Source organism: Mesoplodon bidens, assembly GCF_964165515.1.
Source record: "Mesoplodon bidens genome assembly, chromosome: 2".
Classification (NCBI taxonomy): domain Eukaryota; kingdom Metazoa; phylum Chordata; class Mammalia; order Artiodactyla; family Ziphiidae; genus Mesoplodon; species Mesoplodon bidens.
In genome coordinates this window covers 72670630-72696879 of record NC_138177.1, presented here as the reverse complement: position 1 = coordinate 72696879, position 26250 = coordinate 72670630, and the positions used below count along the sequence as shown (strand labels likewise).

Below are 26250 nucleotides of genomic sequence, written 5' to 3'. Positions count from 1 at the left end.
TAAGAATGGGAGCTGAGGGCTTCCCTGATGGCGCAGTGGTTGAGAGTCCGCCTGCCCATGCAGGGGACACAGGTTCGTGCCCCGGCCCGGGAAGATCCCACATGCCGCGGAGAGGCTAGACCCGTAAGCCATGGCTGCTGAGCCTGCGCGTCCGGAGCCTGTGCTCTGCAACGGGAGAGGCCACAGCAGTGAGAGGCCCGCGTACTGCAAAACAAAACAAAACAAAACAAAAAAATGGGAGCTGAGGCCTTCCCTGGTGGCTCAGTGGTTAAGAATCCGCCTGCCAATGCAGGGGACACAGGTTCAAGCCCTGGTCTGGGAAGATCCTACATGCCACGGAGCAACTAAGCCCGTGCGCCACAACTACTGAGCCTGTGCTCTAGAGCCCGCGTGCCACAACTACTGAGCCCGCGTGCCACAACTACGGAAGCCCGCGTGCCTAGAGCCCGCGCTCCGCAACAAGAAGCCACTGCAATGAGAAGCCCGCACACCGCAGTGAAGAGTAGCCCCCGCTCACAGCAACCAGAGAAAGCCCGTGCACAGCAACAAAGACCCAATGCAGCCCAAAATAAAAATAAATAAAATTAATAAAATTAAAAAAAAAAGGGAGCTGATGAGACTTCCCTGGTGGCGCAGTGGTTAAGAATCTTCCTGCCAATGCAGGGGACACGGGTTCAAGCCTTGGACTGGGAAGATCCCACATGTCACATAGCCACTAAGCCCGTGCACCACAACTACTGAGCCTGCTCTCTAGAGCCTGCAAACCAAAACTACTGAGCCCGTGTGCCACAACTACTGAAGCCCAAGCGCCTAGAACCTGTGCTTCACAACAAGAGAAGCCACTGCAATGAGAAGCCTGCTCACTGTATTGAAGAGTAGCCCCCACTCGCTGCAACTAGAGAAAGCCCACGCGCATCAACGAAGACCCAATGCAGCCAAAAATTAATTAATTAAGTAAGTAAGTAAGTTTAAAAAAAAGGCAGCTGAATGCAGGAGACTGGTAGAGAATTGTTCTGCCACTTCCTGGGGGTGCTGAGGGGTTCCTGAAGATCTCTTTTTGGGAAGTGCCCATTCATGAGGTAAGGACTCAGGGAAAGGGAAGGGGGAAACTCACCGGACTTGGGAGATATCCCAAAGATGGGAGACCTGTTCTTGCTTTCGGTTGGTGACTGCAGTATAGGAAGAAGTCCCACTTCAGACAGCCCCTCTAAGAATCCAGTCCAGGACCTTAATGGGGGTGCCTCTTTCTTGGTCCTTTTAAGGGAATTGCTCATGGTCCAGAAGTTTGCATAGGAGACAGGGGGGACTCATTCCAGTCCAGATCAGCTGCCTCTCCAACTACTCTAGCCCTTCCCTTCCCCGCCCTACTTCAAACACCCTAGACAGTGCTGTGCCCAGACCTTTAACCCCTTGGGTGCCATTGCTTGTCCCGAGGATTCCTGGGTTCCTCATCCTCAACATCCCCCGCAAAGGGCAGCCCCCGGATTCAGGCACACATAGGAACAGATACAGGAAACCAAGCTGGGGTCACCCTGAGGGGAGTGTATGTGGGAACCTGACATCCCAGGGAACCTTCACCCACCCTCCAGCAGAGACAGGGTGGAACTGAGGGGGAAAAGAAGACAACTCAGGGAAAGGCCCACAGCTGGAACCCTACTTAACAGCAAGGTCCTGCTGGGGTCAGGGAGGTCCTTTGCTCTCTCTCAAGTTTGGTTTCAAAATGCTTGTCGTTCCCTTTAAGAGGCAGGTTACAGTAGGGGGAGGAGGACAGACTGTATTTTCTGTGATGAAAGTACAGGGAGGAGCGGTGACAAGGGCAGCTACATCAGAGGAGGACCCTCCTTCAGCCAACAGGAACAGGGTGAGCAGGCAGCTTGGCACACACCCGGCTCCCAACTCCCGGCGTGTTGTGGATACCAGGCACAGGATATCTGACTGGCTCTCCACCCCCTTCCCTGATAACAGCCTCTGGGGGCACTGACTCACCCTCACCGCTTCCCTGGGGCAGAGGATGGAGTGGGCAGATGTTGGACTTCCTGAGGTACCGGGGAGCCTCCTCCCTGATGGACCTCGTGGTCCAGGGGAAAGGACATGTTGGAATCGGAAGAGCTTGGCTGCCTCTGCCAACTCACAAGAGGCCTTGGAGAAGTTCCCTAGTAGCCTCATTTCCTCCTCTGTAAAATGGGGATAGTAAATGAGATATGTACAAATAGTGGAACATAAATGCTGGGCCCATAATTGTTATTCAATAGATACGCTAGCTGCCACTTGCTGTGTCCCTGGATAAACCACTCCACTCTGCCTTTCCTGATCTATTACATGAGATTAAATTAGGTGATCTACGGTCTATCCTTGCTCTAAAACTCTCCCTCTGGGTGAGAGGAAGAGGGCAGTTGCTGCCAGATGTGGAAACTGTGTGCCCTTTCCTACCTGGCTGGGCTCCAAACCACACGAGTGACAGTGGTTGTTTCTCACTTCACAAGAATACAGGGGAAACAGCTGCCTGTTTTACTGGTGTAGGGTCCTCAGAAATTCTCTACTTTAACAATCCCGTGATTGTCCACATGAGGACACAGGCTCCGAGCGGGGTGGGCGGGTGTGATTTACCTGAGGTCTGCCAGCCAGCGAGAGGCAGAACCGGGGCTGGGATCCAGCACTGCTGCCTCTGTGGTCAGTGCTGCTTCCACCCCCCTGAGCCGCTCTCTCGAGGGATCCAACCCGGATAACTTCCCATCCTGTCACCAGGCCGCTGCATTATCCACAGCTTCTTGGGAATCCTTATACCTGTTTCCAATGAACTTTTGTCAGGTCAAGTCCCAAAGCCTAGTATGTGAAAGGGGTGGTAATCTGGGCCCTGGCTCCTCCTGGTACTAGCGCTGGGTGTGGGTGAGCGGGTGCCAGCTAGAAGTTTGGACGACGTGGGAGGGATAGAGGGCTAGTTTCCAGCGGGAGGAGGGGATCTGGAACACGTTGAGAGCTGGGTTGCTATCTGTTTTGCCTTTTAGGGAGGAAGCCCTCAGTTTGGGTACTCAATCTCCAGGAAGGATGTAGGGCCAGTGCTTGCTTTCCCTCTCCCTTGCAGACCTGCATGAAATCTAGAGATCAGGGGTCACGTGTCCCTAGGGTAGTTTCCATTAGAGTGAAGTACTGTCTGCTACTCATCCTCCATTAAGTTACCTCAAGAAGAGGGCTCAGTCCTAAAGCAACTACTCCGGCTGAGTCTCGCCATCTATAGATTTGAGAGGCTTATATTCTTTTTTCTTTTCTTTTTTTTTTTTTTTTTTGTGGTACGTGGGCCTCTCACTGTTGTGGCCTCTCCCGTTGCGGAGCACAGGCTCCAGACGCGCAGGCTCAGCGGCCATGGCTCACGGGCCCAGCCGCTCCGCGGCATGTGGGATCTTCCCGGACCGGGGCACGAACCCGTGTCCCCTGCATCGGCAGGCGGACTCTCAACCACTGTGCCACCAGGGAAGCCCGAGGCTTATATTCTTCAATGCTACTACTTAAGGGAGGCTCAAATTCCATCCTGACTCCAAGGAATTTGATCTCTTGAGAGATGGAAGTATCTAGTTTTGGCCTTTTTTCAAGGTGCCTGTGACACTGCCTTCACAATGCTTCTCTTGTCATCTGGGTCAGACCTGGGTTCTCCCCTAGTCTCCTCTGTAACGAGGGGCCAGGACACAAAGTGCTGAGTTCTGCAAGGAAAGGTAAAGACTGCCCCAGCTTTCGGCAAAGGAGTATCTCCCAGAGCTCAGACTGAGGGAGAAATCTCTTATGTTACCTTCCCAAGTTATGAAGGTTATCCTACCCTTTAAACCAGAACCCGCCCTCCTATAGGTTAACTCTTCACTGTGTTTTCAGTGGACACTACACAGATGGCAAATAGTGTGTTGCTCCAAAGACCAACAGTTCATAGTCCTAGAGGAAGACAATACATTATCAACCTAGCTCCCTCTTCCTTCCCTATGCTTGCTCTCAACCCCAAGCTTCTGACCGTCTTTCTCCCCATTCTCTTGAGCAAGTCCCAGGTCTCCACCAGGAACACAATAAACCAAAGCAAATATATCCTTCTTGCCCTCTGACCTGGCCAGTCCTGGGGTGTCCGAGCCGTAGGCCCTGAAAGAGGGATGTGAGCTGGTGGAGGGCTACTCCATTTGGAGCCTCCCGTTGTCTCCAGGTCCTTTTCATCCTTCTTGGGGCCCAGAGGCTCCGAAGGCTGGGCGAAGGAAAGCTTAAACTGGTTGGGCAGCACTCTCCCCCAGCCCCCCCACCAGAATCTAAGCTGGGAAGCTTGGTGACAGGAACAAAGCGGGTGTTTGTTGGGTTTCTCTCCTGCCTGGGAGGCTGTTCTCGGACCACGGCATTCCTGGGTCGGACAGAGTCAGCTCAGCGTGGCTTCTCCCCACTGTTGTTGCCACATACCCACTGCCTTTCCAGAGGCTGTGCTTAGGTAACAACTCAGGGGATACAGGCGCTTCTGCCTGGCCTGAGCTCAAAGCAGAGGCATTAAAAGTAAGTTCAAGATGGGACTTCCCTGGCAGTCCAGTAGTTAAGACTCCACGCTTCCACTGAAGGGGACACAGGTTCAATTCCTGGTCGGGGAACTGGGATCCTGCATACCCCGCAATGTGGCCAAAATAATAATAAGTTCAAGCTCAAGAAAAGCTAGCTCTTAAATGGAGGAAGGCCTAGAATCAGGCATAAGAGATAGTTTCTCAAGAACAGTCAGTGAATAAATCACCCCTTCTCAAGAACAGTCAGTGAATAAATCACCCCTAGGTGGTCTCCCGGGGCATGAGAACAACTGCAGAACACTTTTCCCCATTCTCTCCTCTACTGTGGAGAGGGGCTCACAGGCAAGGAAGGTTTAGGGGAACATATGGTGACTGGTGAGAACAGAGGGAAATAAGGGATGGAAGCAAAGGTGTTCAAAAGGGAAGGTGCGGGGGGTGGGATATCTCTGTGGGAACAGGACCCACAATCCCTAGAGCAAGGAGGCAGGAATTCAGCTCATTTGCCCAGGAGCCTGGGCAGTCAGGGCCTGAGTACCAACAGCAACCTGAGCTCATCCAGGTGATGGGAAAACAGACAAGTCAGGGTGGCATTTGTTTTTATTAGAAAACCCCATTTGGTAAGAGCTTCCCTAAGCCAGCACAGAGACTGGGTAGCCTCCAAGAGTCCCATAGCTTTCATCTTATCTTCCACCCTCTTCTGAGAGGGGAGCGGTGTGGGGGGACGGGGTGGTGTCAGGCAGTCTCTGAAGTGCCCCCTCCTGGACCCCTGAGAGAGTTCACATCGCCAGCAACGTACCCCGCGGCACCTCGGTGGTGCACCACAGGGCCCCTAGGCTCAAGGCGGTTGTAAAAGGCTTTCCCGTTTGTATGGCTTCACGATGGAACCAAGGAGGCTCTCACAGACTCCAGGGTCTGGTCCTTCGCTCTGGTTGAGAGCAGGGCAGGATCAAGGAGAAGGTGGCCAAGGGCTGAGGGAGAAGAGATTGCCACTTGAGATACCCTTTGGAGTCTGGAAAGCACCTGGATTTCTTGGGAAGGGAGGACTGTGGAAGCCCCACTCAGTTCTTCTTGGTTTTGGGGGTGTCATATTTCCTCTTGCTGGAGTACCACAACAGCAGGGGGATGCCGATGGAAGGGAGAGTCATGACCCCGAAAGCTGCCCAGTCCAGCTGTGGAAGACAAAGGCCTTGCTTAGAAGTCTGGATTAGGGCACAGGAGGGGACCAGGAAGGAAGGGGCCCAATGAGAAAGGGAGGAGTCCAGCCCAAATTTTAAGCAGAACCTTCGCAGGAAGGTTCCTCTCTGGCTACTCTGGACACAGAATGGCTCGCTAAAGACCAATCTATATCTTTTGCGCTATGAAACCAAAGGTCTCACCTGACCCAACCCAATCTGGAAGAGAAGCTTCTCTCTTCCAAACAATCTTTGAGGAGGGAGATGCCCAGGAGATGCCCTAACAGTCAAGCCTCCTGCGACCTAACCCCTGCCCCCACCTCCAGCTCTCTCTTCCATTCCTCTGTCTCACATTCTGCTCTCTGGCCTCACTAAACTACCTGCCATTCCTGGATTGCACCATGCTTTTTTCTCACTTCTGAGCTACTCCCTCTTCCTAGGGTGCCTCCCCTTCCTTACCTCCTCTTTAATAAGTTAAACCTCCCTCCTCCAGAAAATCCTCCCCGACTCTCAAAGACCAGGTGAGGTGTTCCTGTTGCATCTCCTCCAGAGCCTTGTGTATGATCTCCATCACAGCACTCTTCCCCCACTGACTTGTGCTGAAGCCTCTATGAGCCCATAAGATCTTTAACAGAAGGGACTGTGTCTTGCATTGTTTTCTCAAAGCAAAGCACAGAACTGAGCATGTAATTAGGAACCTCGTAATTATTCCCTGAATGAATGAATAAATGAATCTCCTCATTCAGTACTTTAGGCAAATCTTCAAAGAATTCTCCCCTAGACTAGACTACAACGAAGTTCCCATTTAACCTTCCCAATGCTCTGCGACTCTTTTAATCTAAGCAGATACACTTTTTTAATCCTCAAATTAGACCCAGGACTCCAAGATGGAGCTCTACTCAAGGCTGAGCAGAGAAAAAGGGCAGCTTTTTTTGGTTCTGGCAATTGTGATCTCATTGCCAAAAGTCTCTAACCATGGTTAAATCAGGGTATTTGATGGCTGTGTGTATCAGACATCAAAACACAGATATGACAAGAACCAACCAACTAAACATATCTTCTAAGGAAGCCAAAAGGTCCCAGAACCAAAAGCATGTTCTACTCCCAGGGGAATGACAAGAAGACTGTAAAGCTTACAAAATGGGGGGAGAATCTCCTATCAAACTCCCTCTGAGCCAGGATTCCTCCCTGTCCAGGTGCACTGGTAAAGCCAATCTGAAAAGCAGAAAAGAAGGGCATTAAGGCAAGTCTCCAGCTCTTTCTCATCTGGGAAAGGGCAGTTCCAACCAACCCAGTTCTAAGCAATAGATTAGTTCCCAAAGGCCCAAGAAAGCAACAAGATGAGGAAAAGTTTTTGAACTAGAGAGAGTTGGATGATTCTTAGTGTGTTGTAAAGATGAGTAAATTAGGAGCCAGGAGACACATGATGAGCATTTACTAAAAAAAGGTAGGACAGGTATGCAGCTGAAATTAAACCCAAATCCTTCTATCTTAGCCTCAGACTCTGGAAAGAGTTGCTCACCACCACTGGCCTCTCTGCCCTTGGCAATCATTTCCCCATTCCTCAAGTGGAAACACTCTTCTGTACCTCACAAGTTGACATGAGGCTCAAGTGAACTAATGAGAAGGATTCTGGAGAGCATAAAGCCCTACCCAAATGTACATTACTAGTGGAGGGGCTGAGTCTGTCCCACATTCCTTTGTCTTGGAGAGCAGGCCAAGAGTTTGAAGCGCATTGCAAACAACTTTGTTCTAAAGTGGCTGCTGAGCCTTTAATTTTGTGTCTTTTAACCCATCAAGGACCAGGTGGAACCAAAGAGTCTTAGAGGTGGTTCTAAAAGCACACATGATAGAAGGTATGAAAACATAACCAGGATTACAAGAATATGGTTCCACATGGTTTATAAAAAAAAGATAACTCAAAAAAAAAAAAAAAAAATGAAGATAACTCAGAGAGTGCACTGAATGTTTAAGACTCTTGGATTTCTTTTAGCTCTATGGTTGACTCTGTTAAGTCCCTTCCTTACTGTGCACTCACTAAGTAGCCTAAAGCCCACCTGTATTTATAAATTCATGACCCAAGCTTTTTGAGGGCTAGGACAGTGTCTTAATCTGCTTGGTATTTCCTAGCGTCTTAGCACCTTGCAGGGGCTCAATAAATGTCTGCTGACCTTTACATCAATCAGTTAAGAGACTGGTTATCGCTGGGTTTCCATTCTATATGGGAAACAGAAAGAAATCTAAGACAAAGTCCCTTGCTTTAAGGAGTTTATAATTAAACTGGGAGATGGGAGTGAGGGAAAGACCTAGATACAGGAAAGAGAACGAATAAAGATGGTCAATAATTAAATGTTCAAGTGGCATAGACTGTAAGAGCTATAGAAGTTTAGATGCAGTCAGTGACTGTTTAGTGAAAGAATGAGTAGGAAAGAGCGATATGAATTGTAAAAGCAGAAGACAGAATCAAGGAGACGCAGCTCAGAGCTAGGTCTTGAGGAGGCTTTGGATAATGAAGTGGAGGAGAGAGAGTACAGAGAGTACTTCAAGCAGAGACCAAAGGCAAAGTGGAAAGAACGAGCACTGAGAGTGGGGGAGGTGCCACAGGAAGGAGCTTGGTCTAATTAGGACGGAGGGTCTTAGAGGGTAGAGAGAGGAAGGGAGAGGCAGAACACAGTGAGAATGGTGGAGGGTACGGCGAGAAGAGGCAGGAAACTCAGCCTTGCTGCAAGAAGCAGGGGCATTCTAAGCAAGGGAAAGACACAGACACAGCGGAGGCCAGGAATCATCTGATGGCAGCACAGAAGACAGATGGGAAGGACAATGATGGCAATAAACTGGGCAGCACATGACACTGTACAGATTAAAGGTGAAGCAGAAGGGAATGCTACAGTACTCCTCTCCCATTCATTTCACCTGCTTGATTCTGAGACTTTATAATTTGAAACATACTTCCTTCCTATTTGAAACATACTTCCTTCCTATGATGATATCTCAAGTTTTTGGTCCTTCTTATCTTCCACAGAATTTAGCACCTGCTCTGGAGATTTTCTGCAAGAGTTTTCAAAGGAAGGCAGAGCTGAGCCCCATCCAACTAAGGGTTTGGGTAACTCACCACAACAGGCCCATCCTCCTGGGCCAGGTAAGTAATAGTTGCTGAGGTGAAGTTGAAATAACCAGCCTTGAGAGGGCGCAGGACCACGGTGTGGGAGACGTTGCTAGCACTGACCCGAAAGTTAAGGAGGGAAAAAGATGAAGCTCCAGTTGTAACAAACTTTCAACTTAGGGACGAAACGCACCATTCACAAAAAGAGTTGCCAACACATGTAATGATTTCACACCTGCAATATACTACGAAAATAATAAACACGGGCTCTCTTCTAAGCCTGAAGTGTGTGGTATAATATGATGTCTTTCTAGCCAAGTCTTAAGGGGTCTATGACATACTCAGTATTGAGGTGTTTAAACTTTTAAAGCAATATAGGTTATGGATGAAAAATCAGTCACTTAAGGTCACAGAAAATCTTTCGCTGCCTAAAGCTGCAGGAAGTTCTTGAAAATATAAAACAAAACCCCCCAAAAACCCAAAGAGAACACTTACCCTTGCCAGAAAATCTAAATATATTTTAAATCACAGGGGAAAAAATAATCTAATTCAAAACACTCAGGAAATAACCAGTAGATCCGAATAAGGGATTTACTGAAGAAGAGTCTTTAAAAGGTCACCCAGGGGATTTCCCTGGTGGTCCAGTGGTAAAGAATCCACCTTATGATGCAGGGGACACGAGTTCGATCCCTGGTCAGGGAACTAAAATCCCACGTGCCACAACTACTGAACTCGTGCGCCTCAACTAGAGCCCATGTGCCACTAACTACAGAGCCCAAGCTCCCTGGAGCCTGTGCGCTACAGCTAGAGAAGAGAAAGCCCACACGCCACAACTAGAGAGAAGCCCACGTACCACAACAAAGATCCCTTGTGCCGCAACAGAGACCCGATGCAGCCAAAAAAAAGTCACCCAGGTCCTCCACACTAGCATCCCACTGAATTTTTTTTTTTAAATAAATAAATGTATTTATTTATTTTTGGCTGTGTTGGGTCTTTGGTGCTGTGCGTGGCTTTCTCTAGTTGCGGTGAGCGGGGCTACTCTTCCTTGCGTTGCACGGGCTTCTCACTGTGGTGGCTTCTCTTGTTGCGGAGCACAGGCTCTAGGCGTGCGGGCTTCAGTAGCTGTGGCTTGCGGGCTCTAGAGTGCAAGCTCAGTAGTTGTGGTGCACGGGCTTAGTTGCTCCATGGCATGTGGGATCTTCCCAGACCAGGGCTCGAACCTGTGTCTCCTGCATTGGCAGGCGGATTCTTAACCACTGTGCCACCAGGGAAGCCCCCCACTGAATTTCTTTTTCTATTTCTTTCTTTCTTTTTTTTTTTTTTTTTTTTTTTGCGGTACGCGGGCCTCTTACTGTTGTGGCCTCTCCCGTTGCGGAGCACAGGCTCCGGACACGCAGGCTCAGCGGCCATGGCTCATGGGCCCAGCAGCTCCGCGGCATGTGGGATCTTCTCAGACCGGGGCACGAACCCGTGTCCCCTGCATTGGCAGGCGGACTCTCAACCACTGCGCCACCAGGGAAGCCCCTGAATTTCTTTTAAAAGCACCTTATACATCCTCACCCAGCCACAAACATCTGTCTACAGTCTCCCAATACAGAATGTTTTAGAACTTTATGACCTGAACTTCAGGAACCTCCTTCCTCAGGCCCACCCTAAATCATGCTCACACAATTCTCACCAGTCTCTCTTGCCCCATCTTATCCAGAGCGGTGACAAGAATGACCCTGCTGATTTGCTTCAACATTCCCACCCACCACCACCAGCCTTCACCACCCAGTGTCAAGAGGATACGGAGCAATTCGGTCCCATTTGACGTTGAGCATTCCAGAGACAATGCCAAAGTCTTCTGGAGGGAAGGAATCATCAGATAATTCCACATCTAATGCAGCACTAGAAAAGGGAGGAAACAAAGAAAGGTTAGTAATGGATATAAAAGTAAAGGAATCAGCAATCAAATCTGCCTGCCTGTCCTAAAAAATCAGAACTACAAAAGACAGATATGAGTCACAGTTATTTGGGTTTGTTGCACTGAAGAATCCCAGCCAAGGTCTGGATTCTGGGCACCAAAATACTCAAATATCTAGGAAAGAATGGGCCTAAATCCATTTTTGCCCCAATTTCTTCTCACGTGTGTGTGTGTGTGTGTGTAAGGAGGGGAAGAGGAGCAAGATGCATGTGGAAAAGAACATTAAAGGGAATAAAGTTAAAAAAAAAGACCAAAAAAATGCTAATGAAAGAAAGGAAGCTGAAACTAAACCCCTGAGGTAACGAAGGATCATACATTTTCTGCCTTCTCATCTTCCTTTCCCTGTTTCATCACAATTCTTGCTTCTTCCCCACTCTGAGACTCTTCCAGCTCAAAAGGTGGAAGATGGTTCCCTGTAGCTTAGGTAAGAATTTCCTCCTCTTCCAGAAGTAGATCCAGCAGTATATTCATTCACTCATGATATCTGTTGCTGGAAATCTCCCAAAGATAAATCACTGCTGGTCCCTGTTCCCAGCTGGGAAATCTAAGAAGCCTGAAAAGGGCCCAACCTATAGCTCCAGGGCCTCCTTACCTTGAGCCAACATTGTAGATGTTGTACTGTAAGGTCAGGTCTCGCCCCTCCACGGCATATCTATTCAGCAGTGATTTGGAGGCCAAAAGCCTGGCTCCTTCCTCTGCTTGAGTGACAGCAAATAGAGCCAACACCAGGAATGCCAGCAGCCTCATCTTTGGAGAAAAAAGCAAAGTGAGCAGTCAACCCAAGCCTGTAAAACCAGCAAGAGCTTCCTGACAGCCCTTTCTTACAAAGTCTATCAAAACTCTTTTGAGCTTATCAAAGCAGCAGCCCCTTCTACAGAGCAGTCTCTAAGCCATCAGCGCCCTGGGTGCTCCCCAACTGGTGCGATCTTCTGAGAGGACTGCACATGACCAGACTCCTTGGGCCGCAGGATTTCGGCCGATCTCGGACCTGCAACAGCCTCTAGCTTTCCTTCACGCAGGAGTCCCCCACGGCTGCTGCCTTCCCGCTGCTCCCCCTTCTCCACCAGCTTCCCTGTGATCCCATGCCGCGCTCGCAGGGTCCTCCCCCACGGCCCTGTATCCCACCCTCCATCCTTCCCCCGGGATCCCATTCGTCCTCGCCCTCCACATCCCTTTCTGGGGCCCTCCGAGAGCTCAGTCCGCTCTGCCCCCTCCCCTCCTCTTGCCAAGACTACACGTCCTCCCGCCGGCATGCCCTCTCTCCTCCGCGCCCTCCCCGAGCTAACACTCAGCCGCTGAGTGTTGTGCGGACGTGAAACTCCCCGGCTCCCGCTGGCACCCCCAGTGCCTCCGGACTCACCGTGCGCACCCTCAAAGCCTTTCGTGGGGGGTGGGGGTGGGGCGCCAAAACCGGAAGGGAGCGTCAGCACCCGAAAGACCGGAAGTAAGCTCTGGCCGGAAACTTTGGTGCTCTTCCCGATGCCTTCTGGGAGTTGTAGTTCATAGACAAGCCCCACCTTTCCCTTTGTAGTACCCGCCCGCCTCCGGGATGCGACAGCTCCAGGAGCAGGCTTGTGTGTGTGTTCTCCACGCTCTTCTTTCTTTCTTTCCTGTTCTTTCTTTCACGCTTTTATTATTCTGCAGTCTAGAGTGACTTTTCAAGCTGGCTTGCTGTTACTGTAGATGACTAGCCCCTGATTAAGTGCTTTGCGGAACTGGCAGACCTAGAGATTAGGGTCATCTATGTAAAGTGTACTGTCGAACTAGGAATTAGAGAAAAGCTATTTCTCTCGAGGCTATTCTTCGTATTCCCAGGCGAGAAATTTAGTCATCCCCTATATCCAATAAGTCACCAAGCCCTGAACTTTCTTTAGAAGCCCTTTAAGGCCCCGCAAAAGTAGATCCTTTCTTCTCCATTCCCACTGTACCCGCTTTAGTTCATACACATTGCGGTTGCTGTTTTTCATTGTTGTGGTCTCGCTTTCTTGGGCCTTTCCCGGCGCATTTCAATCAGCTACCAGAAAAACTTCCCTAAACAGCATTTTGAACAGTAGACTCTATGTTCAGAGGATGGACTGTGAAGTTAGGCAGTCATGAATTCAAATCTCCCTTCGGTCACTTGCTGTTTAGGTAACCTTAAGGCAAGTGTTACTTCTTAAAAAAAAAAAATATATATATATATATATATATATATATATATACACACACACACACACACACACACACACACATATATTTATTTATTTATTTGACTGCGCTGGGTCTTAGATGCAGCAGGCGGGATCTTCATTTCGGCCTGAGGGATATAGTTCCCTGACAGGGATGGAACCCGGGCCCCCTGCATTGGAAGTGCGGAGTCTTAACCACTGGACCACGAGGGAAGTCCAAGTGTTACTTCTATAAGCTTTGGTTCCCAAATCTGTGAAATGAGATAATTATAGTATTCTCAAAATGCTGGATGATCAAATAGGATAATGTATATAAAACTCTTAGCATATTGTCTGGCACATTTGTGTGCTCAATAAATGGTAACTATCAATATTGCTATTATCCTATCTCTGCATTGTGGCATTCCTTCATTCAGTATGCACTTATTGGGCACCTAATTTGTGCCTAGTACTGTTCTAGGTACTGAGACACAGTGATGAACAGGACAGATAAGGTTTCTACTTTCTGGGGGCTTAACATTCTTGTGGACTAATACACATCACCTGTATTTGTTTTAGTATCTCCCCCCATTCACCACCTCCCTGGCTAGAGCTCTTTGAGGACAGGTGGTCTATTTTCCATTGCTTAGTGTCATGCCTGAGCACACAGGACATACTCCAGGAATGAATAATAACAAATTCTCTACACACAACCTTCAGTCTGCTCCTCCTTCCTTTGCGTGTGGCTTCCTTCAAATGCCCTGTTGCCTCTTTCCTATCCAAATCCAAGCCCTCCTTCAGGGCCCCGCTCTAGTCTCATCCCCGCTGGGAAGCCTTTCTTGGCTTTGCCAGACTGCATTGCTCTTTTACAGCTCCACAGATTAGTAATTTTTTTTTTCTGATTGTTTCTGATCTGGAAACTCTACTTTCATGATTAGATGCTATTTCTCTAGTATATACTTATCCAAAGGTCCTGCAGCAATGCTGAACACAGAGGTGCTCAAGAAACACCTGCTGATTGGAGGAATTTTCATCATCTCCGTTTACAGTCTCCCTAGTGGAATCTATTCTGACTAGAGGAGAGATTTTGAGAGTCAACTGCTGGGAATTCCCTGGTGGTCCAGTGGTTAGGACTCCACGCTTCCACTGCCAAGGAGAGAGAGAGAGAGAGTCAATTGCTAAGGGAAATGTTTCTGTTGAAAGACTTCCAAAAGAATACAACTTCTTTCTGCCATCCTCAAGAGGACCCCAAACCAAGAGATTGAGTAGAACTTTGTTAGATGTGCAGAGAACTGTGTGCCAGGAACAGAGGCATGCAGAGCTAGGCTGCTTACTGTGCCCCCAGGATTGTGTCACTGGTTTTAGGTCCTATTTCCTGGTGTTTAGGACAGAGCCCAAGCTGCCCACTGACCTCTCTTTTGGGATCTGCAACAAGAGGGCCACCAACAGAGTGTGTGACCAAGCTGAGAAGGAAGTGGCAAGCTGCTTTCTTGCCAGAAAGGTAAGCACCCAGAAATAGGGCCTTGCTGACAAATCTAGGGGCCTCAGATGGGCCTCCGTTAGCTAGAAGTGGTAAAGGAGTGAATATGAGCCATGCCAGTTTTCAGGTAACATCCAGAATCAAAGCTGTTACAGTAACTTTGCAACAATAATTTTTTCTCTTTTACATTCATTTTTTTATTGTGGTAAATATACATAACATGAAATTTACTATTTTAACCATTTAAAATGTACATTCAGGGCTTCCCTGGTGGCGCAGTGGTTGAGAGTCCGCCTGCCGGTGCAGGGGACACGGGTTTGTGCCTCGATCTGGGAGGATCCCACATGCCGCCGAGTGGCTGGGCCCGTGAGCCACGGCCGCTGAGCCTGCGTGTCCGGAGCCTGTGCTCCCCAACGGGAGAGGCCACAACAGTGAGAGGCCCGCGTACCGCAAAAAAAAAAAAAAAAAAAAAAAAATTGATGTAAAATGTACATTCACATTGTTGTGCAGCCATCACTACCGTCCATCACCAGAACTTTTTCATCTTCCCAAACTGAAACTGCATACCCATTAAACACTAACTCCCCTTCCTCCTGTCCCCAGCCCCTGGCAATTACCATTCTACTTTCTGTCTCTGTGAATTTGACTACTCTATATACCCCATGTAAGTGGAATCATACAAAAAATCATTTTTAATTTATGTAAATAATACATGCTTGGGCTTCCCTGGTGGCGCGGTGGTTGAGAGTCCGCCTGCCGATGCAGGGGACACGGGTTTGTGCCCCGGTCTGGGAAGACCCCACATGCCACGGAGAGACTGGGCCCGTGAGCCATGGCCGCTGAACCTGCGTGTCCGGAGCCTGTGCTCCGCAATGGGACAGGCCACAACAGTGAGAGGCCCGCGTACCAAAATAAATAAATAAATAAACAAATAAATACTTAAAAAAAAAAATCAAACAATACTGAAATAGTGAGTATAAATGTCAGGATGCAAACTTAGATGTCCAAGAAATGTTAACTTCCTTATTTTTCTACAATCAAACCCAATTTCTGCTTCCAGCCCCTTTTCCATCAGGTAGTAAGGACTTAAATCCCTGTTAATGTAGGGACTACCCAGCCATTTTCCTCCAATGGTGCCTCTAGGTTTCTAGAGGGCTCCCGATGTGCCACAGGCATGGGGTGGGGAGGGGATCAGGGACTTCCGGTGCTTGGTCATCAATACTTTTCCTCTCTGGTGGCCACTGAGACATCTGGATCCTGTCTGCTCTTGGGCTGTGAGTTCACACAGAGTGCAGGTGCATCCCCCTCAGCCTTATCCCAGGCCTTCCCAGGCACAGTGCTCCTCTCTCTCCCTCTTCCTTTCCCTCTACTTTCCGTGCCTCTCTGGAGCCATAGGGAACTCGGCTGAGCTCTCACAGGCCCTTCACCTCTTCCTTGCTATTCAGTCACTCCTCAATTCCACAAGCCAGCCTGGGACCTGGGATGAGCAGAAATCCTGAAAAGTGTCCCAGACCCCCTACCTGGGCACAATGTGCATTTTTGGGAGCAGGCACAAGACTCCTCTTGCTCTTGGATTCACCAACCCATTTGGGTTTTTCCTTTGCCATCCCCTCCAAATCCCAAACTATGTCAAGTCGGAGCTAGCGGAGCCTCAGAGCTCTTCTGAGGGATTTATCCACAGATAACTAAGATCCCCTCTCTCCTGTTCTCTCCTCTTTCTTTTCTTTCTCCCCAGTTTGGTTGAACTCTATCTAGATGAAATCAGTTGGGTGAGGGGATAGAAGTGATGGAAAACCGGCTCTAATGTCTCTAGTATTCCTTCAACAAAAATTTACTGATCATTCTCCAAAGTGCCAAGCAATGTTCTGGGCCGTAGGGCAAGAGCAGTGGACAAAACAGACAAAATCCCTGCCTGTCTCTCAAAACAGACAGAATGCCATGCCTTTCTTTCTAATGAGGCACTGTCCCATAGAACTTTCAGTGAAAATGGAAATGTTCTATAATAGCTCCATTGTCCAATATGTTAGCCACCAGCCACATGTGGCTATTGAGCACTTGAAATGTGACTGGTCAGACTGAAGAACTAAAATTTTTAGCTTTATTTCATTTTAACTAATTTCATTTTTTTTTTTTTTTTTTCTTTTTTTTTTTTTGCGGTATGCGGGCCTCTCACTGCTGCGGCCTCTCCCGTCGCGGAGCACAGGCTCCGGACGCGCAGGCCCAGCGGCCATGGCTCACGGGCCCAGCCGCTCCGCGGCACATGGGATCCCCCCAGACCGGGGCACGAACCCGTATCCCCTGCATCGGCAGGCGGACTCCCAACCACTGCGCCACCAGGGAGGCCCACTAATTTCATTTTAAGTTTGAATAGCCGCACATGGTTAGTGGATTGGACAGCACAGCTCGTATATATCCTGACACCTCTCTGGCCTTTGGCTTTGAATTCCAAAAGGCCAGGGTTTTGATACCCAGTAAACCTTCTCTCTGCTTTTCTTCTGAAACAACACTTCTCCCCATCACTGGGAGAACTCACTGTCTGAGGTACAGCATATTGGACAGCTCCCAGCGAGTCCCCAGGAAATGCCCAGATCTTGACTGATTCCACTGAGTGCCTGAACCCAGGGGAGACACCTTCCCTGTGGTAGGTGCTTCTGGGTGTACAAAGCACAGAGTGCTCCCCTTCCTGCCCTCCCCCTTACTCCCAGTCTTCCAACTCATTAAGGGGGAAGGAAGCTGCACTTCCTTTGGAGGGCTAAAGAGAGCCAATAGGAGAGTGTGGTATGAAGGACTCCTGTGTCTCCCTTAGCCCCTTCGCCTTTTTTTCCCCCCAACCGCACCCTCATCTCTAGGAATGAGGAGCTATTTTAGCATAAGAGCACATCATCCCTGTGCTCTGAGAGACGGTCTCTATGAGCAAGAGAGTGGCTTGTTGGATGGTTGGTTGGTTTGCAGATGCCACACTCTGAAGAAGACATGGCTTGATTCACTGTGAGGCCCCCAGGAAGCAGTCAGAAATAGCAATCCCCACACGTTACCACAGAAAGAAGCAACGGAAAGAAGTAGGGCCTGGGACTTCCCTGGTGGAGCAGTGGTTAAGAATTCACCTGCCGGGCTTCCCTGGTGGCGCAGTGGTTGAGAGTCCGCCTGCCGATGCAGGGGACACGGGTTTGTGCCCTGGTCTGGGAGGATCCCACATGCCGTGGAGCGGCTGGGCCCGTGAGCCATGGCCGCAGAGCCTGCGTGTCCGGAGCCTGTGCTCCGCAACGGGAGAGGCCACAACAGTGAGAGGCCCGCGTACCGCAAAAAAAAAAAAAAAAAAGAATTCACCTGCCAATGCAGCGGACACAGGTTCAATCCCTGGTCTGGGAAGATCCCACATGCCGCGGAGCAGCTAAGCCTATGCGCCACAACTACTGAGCCCATGAGCCACAACTACTGAAGCTGCACACCTAGAGCCCGTGCTCCGCAGCAAGAGAAGCCACCGCAATGAGAAGCCCGCGCACCTCAAGGAAGAATAGCCCCCACTCGCCGCAACTAGAGAAAGCCTGTGCACAGCAACGAAGACACAATGCAGCCAAAATAAATTCATTAATTAATTTTAAAAAAAACTTAAAAATAAAATAAAATGTCACTTAAAAAAAAAAGACGTAGGGCCTCAGTGGAAGGACTGAAAGTAAATAAAGAAAGGAAAAAATGGACTTCCAAGTATCTGCTCCAGGCTGACTCCAGAAGGCAACATTGGGGGAAAAGTGAATCCATACATGTCCCACCTCTCAGGCCAGGAGTCTATGTGTGTTAATGACCAACTACTAATGGGTCTGTTTTCTTTCAGATAATAAACTGTGCCCACCCATTCATTCTTCCAGACACCAGGGCATGACTGGCAGTGTTGGCGAGCTCCTGTTCTCTGCTCCCACTCAACTACTGCACCCACCATGCTTTCGTAAGGTGAGTTGTCACCAAGTCTGTTCCCTCACTGGATGGTGAGCATCTAGAGGGCAGGGACACACCTTGAATTTGTTGAGTGGCTACCCTATAGATAGTTATTGGACAGAACTGAGTGATGGTGGGAAAAGAAAAGCAGTGCAGCTGACCACGCAATAGTTAGGTTTGGCTGGAAATGGAGGAGAGGTGGGAAAAGAAGGCCAGGTTACAGAGCCGAGAACATTGTCTAGCATGCCCCCACGCGCAAGTTTTTATTCTGAAAAACTTGAAACCTATAGAAACTTGAAAGGTTGGCTCAATTAACACCTGTATGCCTTTCACTTAGATTTACCAGCTGCTAACCTTTTGTTCATTTACTTTATCTCTCTATATATAAACTAATATATGTGTGTACACAGACACACACACACACTACACATTCACTTATACATTTTTTGGAACCATTCAAGAGTCAGTTGCACATCATGATACTCCATCCCTGTGTGTGTCAGCATGTATCTCCCAAGAACAGGAACATTCTCTTCCGTAACCCCAATAACATTGTTACACCCAGGAAGTTTGACACTGATAAAATACTATTTTCAGATAGAATCCATATGCAATTTTTGCCAAAATGCCCTTTAAGACTTTTTTTTTTTTTTTTTGCGGTACGCGGGCCTCTCACTGCTGTGGCCTCTCCCGCTGCGGAGCACAGTCTCCGGACGCGCAGGCTCAGCGGCCATGGCTCACGGGCCCAGCCGCTCCGCGGCATGTGGGATCTTCCCGGACCGGGGTACGAACCCGTGTCCTCTGCATCAGCAGGCAGACTCTCAACCACTGTGCCACCAGGGAAGCCCACCTTAACCATTTTTAAGTACACAGTTAGCAGTATTGAATACATTCACATTGTTGTACAAACATCACTACCCCCATTTCCAGAACTCTTTTCATCTTGTAAAACTGAAACTCTATACTCATTAAATAATAGCTCTCCATTTTCCTCTCCCTCCAGCCCCTGGCAACCACCATTATACTTTAGGTCTTTATGAGTTTGACTACTCTAAGTACCTCATACAATCATACAATATTTGTCTTTTCTTGTGACTGGTTTACTTCACAGCATAATATCCTCAAGTTTCATCCATGCTGTAGCATATTACAGAATTTCCTTCCTTTTTAAGGCTGAATAATATTCCATTGTATGTATATACAACATTTTGCATATCCATTCATCCATCAGTGGACACTTGGGTTGCTTCCACGTTTTAGCTATTGTGAATAATGCTGCTATGAACATAGGTGTACAAGTATCTCTTTACAACCCTGCTTTCAATTCTTTTGGGTATATACCCAGAAGTAGAATTTCTGGATCATAGTGATAATTCTATTTTTAGTTTTTTGAGAAACCACCACCATACTCTTTTCCATAGCAGCTGTACCAGTTCAAATTCCCACCAACAGTGCACAGAGTTCCAATTTCTCCACATCTTTGCCAACACTTGTTGTTTTCTGTTTTTTTTGTTTTTGTTTTTGTTTTATAGTAGCCATCCTAATGGGTGTGAGGTGGTATCTCACTGTAGTTTTACTCTGCATTTCCCTAATAATTAGTCATCTTATCACGTGCTTATTAGCCATCTGTATTATCCTCTTTTGAGAAATGTCAATTCAAGTCCTTTGCCCATTTTTGAATTGGGTTGTATGTTTCATTGTTGTTGAGTTTTAGGAGTTTTCTATATATTCTATATATATTTCTATATATTCTATATCCCTCATCAGATATATGATTTGTTGTGTTTTTTATATCATTAATTTTTTTTTTTTGGCTGTATGCGGGCCTCTCACTGTTGTGGCCTCTCCCGTTGCAGAGCACAGGCTCCGGACGCGCAGGCTTAGTGGCCATGGCTCACGGGCCCAGCCGCTCCGCAGCATGTGGGATCTTCCTAGACTGGGACACGAACCCGTGTCCCCTGCAGTGGCAGGCGGACTCTCAACCACTGAGCCACCAGGGAAGCACAATTTTTTAATAATAGTATACAACCTCATGAGTTAATGGTGAGATTTGTTTTTAATATTTATTATTTATTTATTTTGTCTGTACCGGGTTTTAGTTGTGGCACACGGGATCTTTAGTTGCAGCATTTGGACTCTTAGTTACGGCATGCACAAGGTATCTAGTTCTCCGACCAGGGATCGATCCTGAGCCCAATGCATTGGGAGCATGGAGTCTTACCCACTGGACCACCTATTTCATTAATTTTTGCTCTTCTCTTTATTTTTCCATCCTTCTACATTCTTTGGGTTTATTTTGCTATTCTTTTTTTAACTTTCTGAGCTGGTTGCTTAACCCATTACTTTTCAAACTTTCTTCTTTTCCAATATATGCATTTAAGGCTACAAAATTTTCTCCACATACTGGTTTAACTGCCTCCCATCAGGTAATTTTTTATTATTTAGTTTTTATTTTTTAATTTACATTGTTATTTCTTTTTTGACCCGTGGTTTACTTATTAGTATATATCCTTATTTCCAAAAATCTTGGGTTCTAGAAAACTGCATTATGATTAGAGGTCATATTTTGTATTATTTCTGTTCTTTAAAATTCATTGAAAATTGCTCTCTTTTTTCCAGCATATATTTAATGTTTGTAGATGTTCCATGTATGCTTCAAAAATATATGTATATATTCTATACTTTATTGGATGCAGCATTATATGTATTGTTTTTCACTGAAACTAAGATGCACCCAATATTTTTTTGCTAGGGTTGCCTTTAAAAAGTACCACAAACCAGGTGGCTTAAACAATAGGAATTTATTCTCTCACAGTCCTGGAGGTTAGAAGTATGAGACCAAGGTGTTGCTAGGGTTGGTGCCTTCCGAGTGCTGGAGGAAGAATATGTTCCATGCTTTTTCCGTAGCATCTGGTGGTTTGCTGGTAATTTTTGGTGTTCCTTTGCTTCTACAAACATCACCCTGCCTTCATCTTCAAACGATGTTCTTCCTGTTTGCCTGTCTCTGTCCAAAAATCCCCTTTTTTAAAAAGGGACAAGTCTAATTGGGTTAGGGGCCCACCCTACTCCAGTATAACCTCATCTTAATTAATTTCATCTGCAATGACCCTCTTTCCAAATAAGGTTACATTCTAAGGTACTGAGGGTTAGGATTTTAACATATGAATTTTTGAGGGACACAATCCAACCTATAACACACTGTTACTTTACTTACTATCAGAAAGTTTTAACATGCTGCCAATTAAACTATGACTCAATACCAGGAGACCAACAGATTAAAAAACAAAACAAAACTTCCTTTCAGAGTTGTTAAAATGTGAAAAAAATCTGTATCTTAGAATGAATTAACATCGATATTTTTTCCCTGCCTATTCTATCAGTTACAGAGAGAGGTATATTCAAATCTACAATTGAGGGTTTTTCTAATTCTCTTCAAAGTGCTCTCAATTTTTTTCTTTTTATATATTGAGGCCATGTTATTAGATGCATAAATATTTAGGATTATTATATTTTTCTGGTGAGTTTTACCTTTTATCGTTATGAATTAACCCTTTATCTCTTTTTTTAATTTTTAATTTATTTTTTGATTTTTATTTTTGGCTGTGTTGGGTCTTTGTTGCTGCGCGTGGGCTTTCTCTAGTTGCGGTGAGTGGGGGATACTCTTCGTTGTGGTGTGTGGGCTTCTCACTGCGGTGGCTTCTCTTGTTGCGGAGCACAGGCTCTAGGCGTGCAGGCTTCAGTACTTGTGGCACGCAGGCTTAGTAGTTGTGGCACGCGAACTCTAGAGCGCAGGCTCAGTAGTTGTGGCGCATGGGCTTCCTTGCTCTGTGGTATGTGGGATCTTCCTGGACCAGGGCTCGAACCCGTGTCCCCTGCATTGGCAGGCAGATTCTTAACCACTGTGCCACCAGGGAAGCCCAACTCTTTATCTCTTAGTGTTAATTTCTGCCTGAAATTCTAGCTGGTCTATGATTAATATAGCTATCCTAGTTTTCTTCTGGTTTGTGTTTGTACAGTTTATCTTTTTCCAAACTTTTACTTTCAATCTTTCTGTTTTCTTACGTTCTATAAATGTCTTATTGTCAGCATACTGTTAGGCTGTTGCCCTCACCCTCAGCTCCACCCACTGGGGAATTCAGAATGTTTCACTTAAAAGGGAGTGATTAAAACTAGCCCCTTGCCATGCTTCTCTGGGACACCAGCTTCTCTTTGAGGCTGGGCCATAACCCTCTTCCCCCATCACTCTGCAGACAGGGCTATGAGCCAGGAGGTGGCGAGGTCTCTGGGACCAAAAAGCACAAAGCAGCTGGCCTGTGACCCACCCACCCTGGGCCCTGTGAGTGCCCCTGGTGTGTCTTGACCCCTGCTCAGGCTCAGGGCAGGCTCAGTGCCTCACCTCCTTCCAGAGGTGGGCCACCAGTGGGCCCAGGGCCTCCTGGATTTGGCTTCTGGGTCCCCAGTAGATGTAGGGTGGGGTGTGGATTGGGCTGTCCTGCAGGCTCACATCAGAGCCTCCATTTGCAAGATCTTCAGAGCCTTGTAGTTAGATTTTTATTTTATTGATCCAGGCTGACAATCTTTGACTTTTTTTTAAATAAAATTTATTTATTTATTTATTTATTTATTTTTTGGCTATGTTGGGTCTTCATTGCTGCGCATGGGCTTTCTCTAATTGAGGTGAGCGGGAGCTACTCTTCATTGCGGTGCACGGGCTTCTCATTGCGGTGGCTTCTCTTGTTGCAGAGCACGGGCTCTAGGTATGCGGGCTTCAGTAGTTGTGGCACGTGGGCTCAGTAGTTGCGGCTCGCGGGCTCTAGAGTGCAGGCTCAGTAGTTGTGGCGCATGGGCTTAGTTGCTCCGCGGCATGTGGGATCTTCCCGGACCAGGGCTCGAACCCGTGTGCCCTGCATTGGCAGGGGGATTCTTAACCACTGAGCCACCAGGGAAGCCCAATCTTTGACTTTTAATTGAAGCATTTAATCCATTTACATTCAGTAAAATTACTTATATATTAAGGTTTAAATCTGCCATATTATGTGTACATTCTATTTGCTCTGTATATTTTATTTTCTCTCGTTTTGTCTTAAACTTTTTTATTTTGAACAATTTTAGATTTATAGAAAAATTGTGAAGATAGTAAAAGAGTTCCTATATACCCATATCCAGTTTCCCCAATCATTAACATCTTACATTAGTATAGTACATTTATTACAATTAATGAACCACTACTGATAACTAGTTTATACTTTATTCATATTTATTTCAGTTTTACTTAATATCCTTTTACTGTTCCATGATACCATCCAGGATGCTACATTACATTCAGTTGTCATTTCTCCTAAGGCTCCTCTTGGCTGTAACACTTTTTCAGCCTTTCCTCGTTTTTGATGACCTTGACAGTTTTGAGAACTGGGGAGGTGTTTTGTAGAATGTCCCCCAACTGGAATTTGTTTGGTGTTTTTCTCATGATTAGAGTGAGGTTATGAGTTTTGGGGAGGAAGAGAACAGAGGTAAAATGTAGTTTTCATCACATCAAGAGTACGTATCAGCATGATTTATCATTGACCATGATCACCTAGCTGAGGTAGTGTCCCCCTAAAGTCACTCCCCACCCCACCCCTTTCTACACGGTCCTCTGGAAGGAAGGCATGTGCAGCCCACACTTGAGGAGTGGGTATTACAGTCCCCTCCTTGAGGGCAGAACATTTACATAAGTTGTTTGTAATTTTTCTGCACAGATTTGTCTCTTCTCACTCATTTATGTATTCAATTATTTATTTGTATCAGTACAGATTCAAGGGCATTTATTTTATACTTATTTATTTTTTTGCTCAAATTGTTCTAGCTTTGGCCATTGGGAGCTCTTTCAGTTGGCTCTTATGTCCCTCTGACATGCCCTCATCATTGTAGGTTGCTGTTTTTTTATTTTTAAATCACTTACTTTCTGGCACTGCAAGATCCACCAGACACATTTTGTCTATTTCCTGCCCCAGTCCTGGAATCAGCCATTTCTCCGAGGACCCCTGGCTCCTTTTACTGAAAATGGTATTAGAAACCAAGATCTGGGTACTAGGTGTGCTTGTTGCCACCAAGTGTCATTACTCCTAGGCCCTCTCAGCTAACAGAACAAGAAAATATGTGTGCTAACTCACTAATATCTGTAAATATTTCCATTTGTAAATATCTGTATCTGTATTAAGCTAAACATGAGTTCATACTGATGTCTCCACCTCTAATCTATTACTGCATAAATAATTCTAGCCTTATCACCTTGCTTATCTATAAACTCATAGTGAGAAACCTGGCTCCCACCATCCACCATTTACTTAATTGTTCAATTCTAGTATACATGTACAGTGGTATCAGAATTGTTAACCACGGGACATGTATCAACTAGATATCTGATCAACTGCATCAACCAGAGTACCCTGCTTATGTATAGTTTCTTTTGCCTTTAGTCTTATAGATTCCACTAACTTCCAAGTTACTTAGGTAATAACTTACCACCCATCCTTCAGTGAAGTTATTCCATGCACTTGTAGTATAGTTAGATTCTCTGGTTACATTCTTCATTTCATCCTGGGATCTCCTGACTTCCCTTTTTTTTTTTGGCCTCACCATGTGGCATGTGGAACATCCCCGACCAGAGATTGAACCCAAGCCCCCTGCAGTGGAAGCTCGGAGTCTTAACCCCTGGACCACCGGGGAAGTCCTATATGGTTTTTTTTAGTTTGCATATATTAATGTTTACTCTTTGTGTAGTAAAGTTCTATGGGTTTTGGCAAATGCATATTGTTGGGTATCCAACATTACAGGATCATACAGAATAGTCTCACCATCCTAGAAAATCTCTTGTACTTCTTGACATGTTTGGGGTTTTTTTCCCCTTGTCTTTTTTTTTTTTTTTTGCGGTACGCAGGCCTCTCACTGTTGTGGCCTCTCCTGTTGCGGAGCACAGGCTCCAGACGCGCAGGCTCAGCGGCCATGGCTCACGGGCCCAGGCGCTCCACTGCATGTGGGATCTTCCCAGACCGGGGCATGAACCCGTGTCCCCTGCATCGGCAGGCGGACTCTCAACCACTGCGCCACCAGGGAAGCCCCCCTTGTCTTGTTTTTGAAAGGTAATTTTTATCTTATTTTCCCCCTTATTAGTTTGGTAGTTATACATTGTTTTTCTGATTAGTGGTTTAGCAAAACATTCATCCTTGCCTTACCAACGCCTAACATTAACTGACACTTTACTTTCTACCAGCACAATGCAAAGACCTTAGTATACTCCAACTCCATTTACCACTGCCTTTCTGACTCCTGTGCTGGTGTGTCGCGCACTTTAATTCCTTGTCTATACATTTTAACACCATGAGACATTATCATTTTTGTTTTACAGTCAATGTTTATTTAGATTTACATACATATTTACCACTTTCATTGTTCTTCCTTTTATTTTTTCCTTTTTATTATGACTGGAGTTTAATTAACCTTTGGAATTTCCCTTAATGTGAGACTGCTGGTGGTGGACTGTTTTTGTCTGAAAATATCTTTATTTTACTTTCATTTTTGAAAGATATTTTCACTGGGCAGCTACCTTCTTTAAGCATAGGGAAGATAGCATTCCCTCCTCTGTCTTCCAGTTTTGCTGTTGAGATGTAAGTAGTAGTCTGTTGCTCCTTTGAGGATAAACCATCTTTATTCCTTAGGTGCTTTAAAATATTTTCTTTTTGCTTTTGCCTTTTTGCAGAGTGAAAGTTTAATTCATTGGGCTTCCTGAACCTGTGACTTGATGGTTTTCATCAGTTATAGATAATTCTGACACTATTTCTTCAGATTGCTTTTTCCCCTTTCTCTCTTCTCCTTGGACTTCAATTAAGCATAATTTACCCCAACTTACTGTCTCTTCTGTATTTTCCATCCTCTTATTTTTCCAAGGTTCATTCT

At 46.5% G+C, this 26250-nt stretch overlaps 1 protein-coding gene across 2 annotated transcripts; it reads right to left on the bottom strand.

Moving 5' to 3' along the window:
* Positions 1–5093: 5093 nt before the first annotated feature.
* SSR2 (signal sequence receptor subunit 2) lies at positions 5094–12174 on the bottom strand. Of its 2 annotated transcripts, none has more exons than XM_081226488.1 (6): positions 12116–12174; positions 11348–11502; positions 10581–10679; positions 8799–8907; positions 6824–6901; positions 5094–5683 (listed from the first exon to the last, which is right to left on the bottom strand). In XM_081226488.1, exons 2-6 carry the CDS (start codon positions 11500–11502, stop codon positions 5573–5575), a joined length of 552 nt encoding a protein of 183 aa, XP_081082614.1. In that variant the 5' UTR covers positions 12116–12174; the 3' UTR covers positions 5094–5572. The 2 variants fall into 2 exon arrangements, with proteins under 2 accessions (XP_081082614.1, XP_081082615.1); XM_081226489.1 differs by lacking the exon at positions 12116–12174 and adding an exon at positions 12042–12111.
* Between the last annotated feature and the right edge of the window lie 14076 nt (positions 12175–26250).

Excerpts from the sequence above, each read along its gene's own strand:
- SSR2 (XM_081226488.1), bottom strand. The coding sequence starts at position 11,502 with ATGAGGCTGCTGGCATTCCTGGTGTTGGCTCTATTTGCTGTCACTCAA. Across the intron at positions 10,680-11,347 it reads ATCTACAATGTTGGCTCAAG|TGCTGCATTAGATGTGGAAT; the intron begins GTAAGGAGGCCC and ends TCCCTTTTCTAG. Across the intron at positions 8,908-10,580 it reads AAATGGGACCGAATTGCTCC|TGCTAGCAACGTCTCCCACA; the intron begins GTATCCTCTTGA and ends CTTTCGGGTCAG.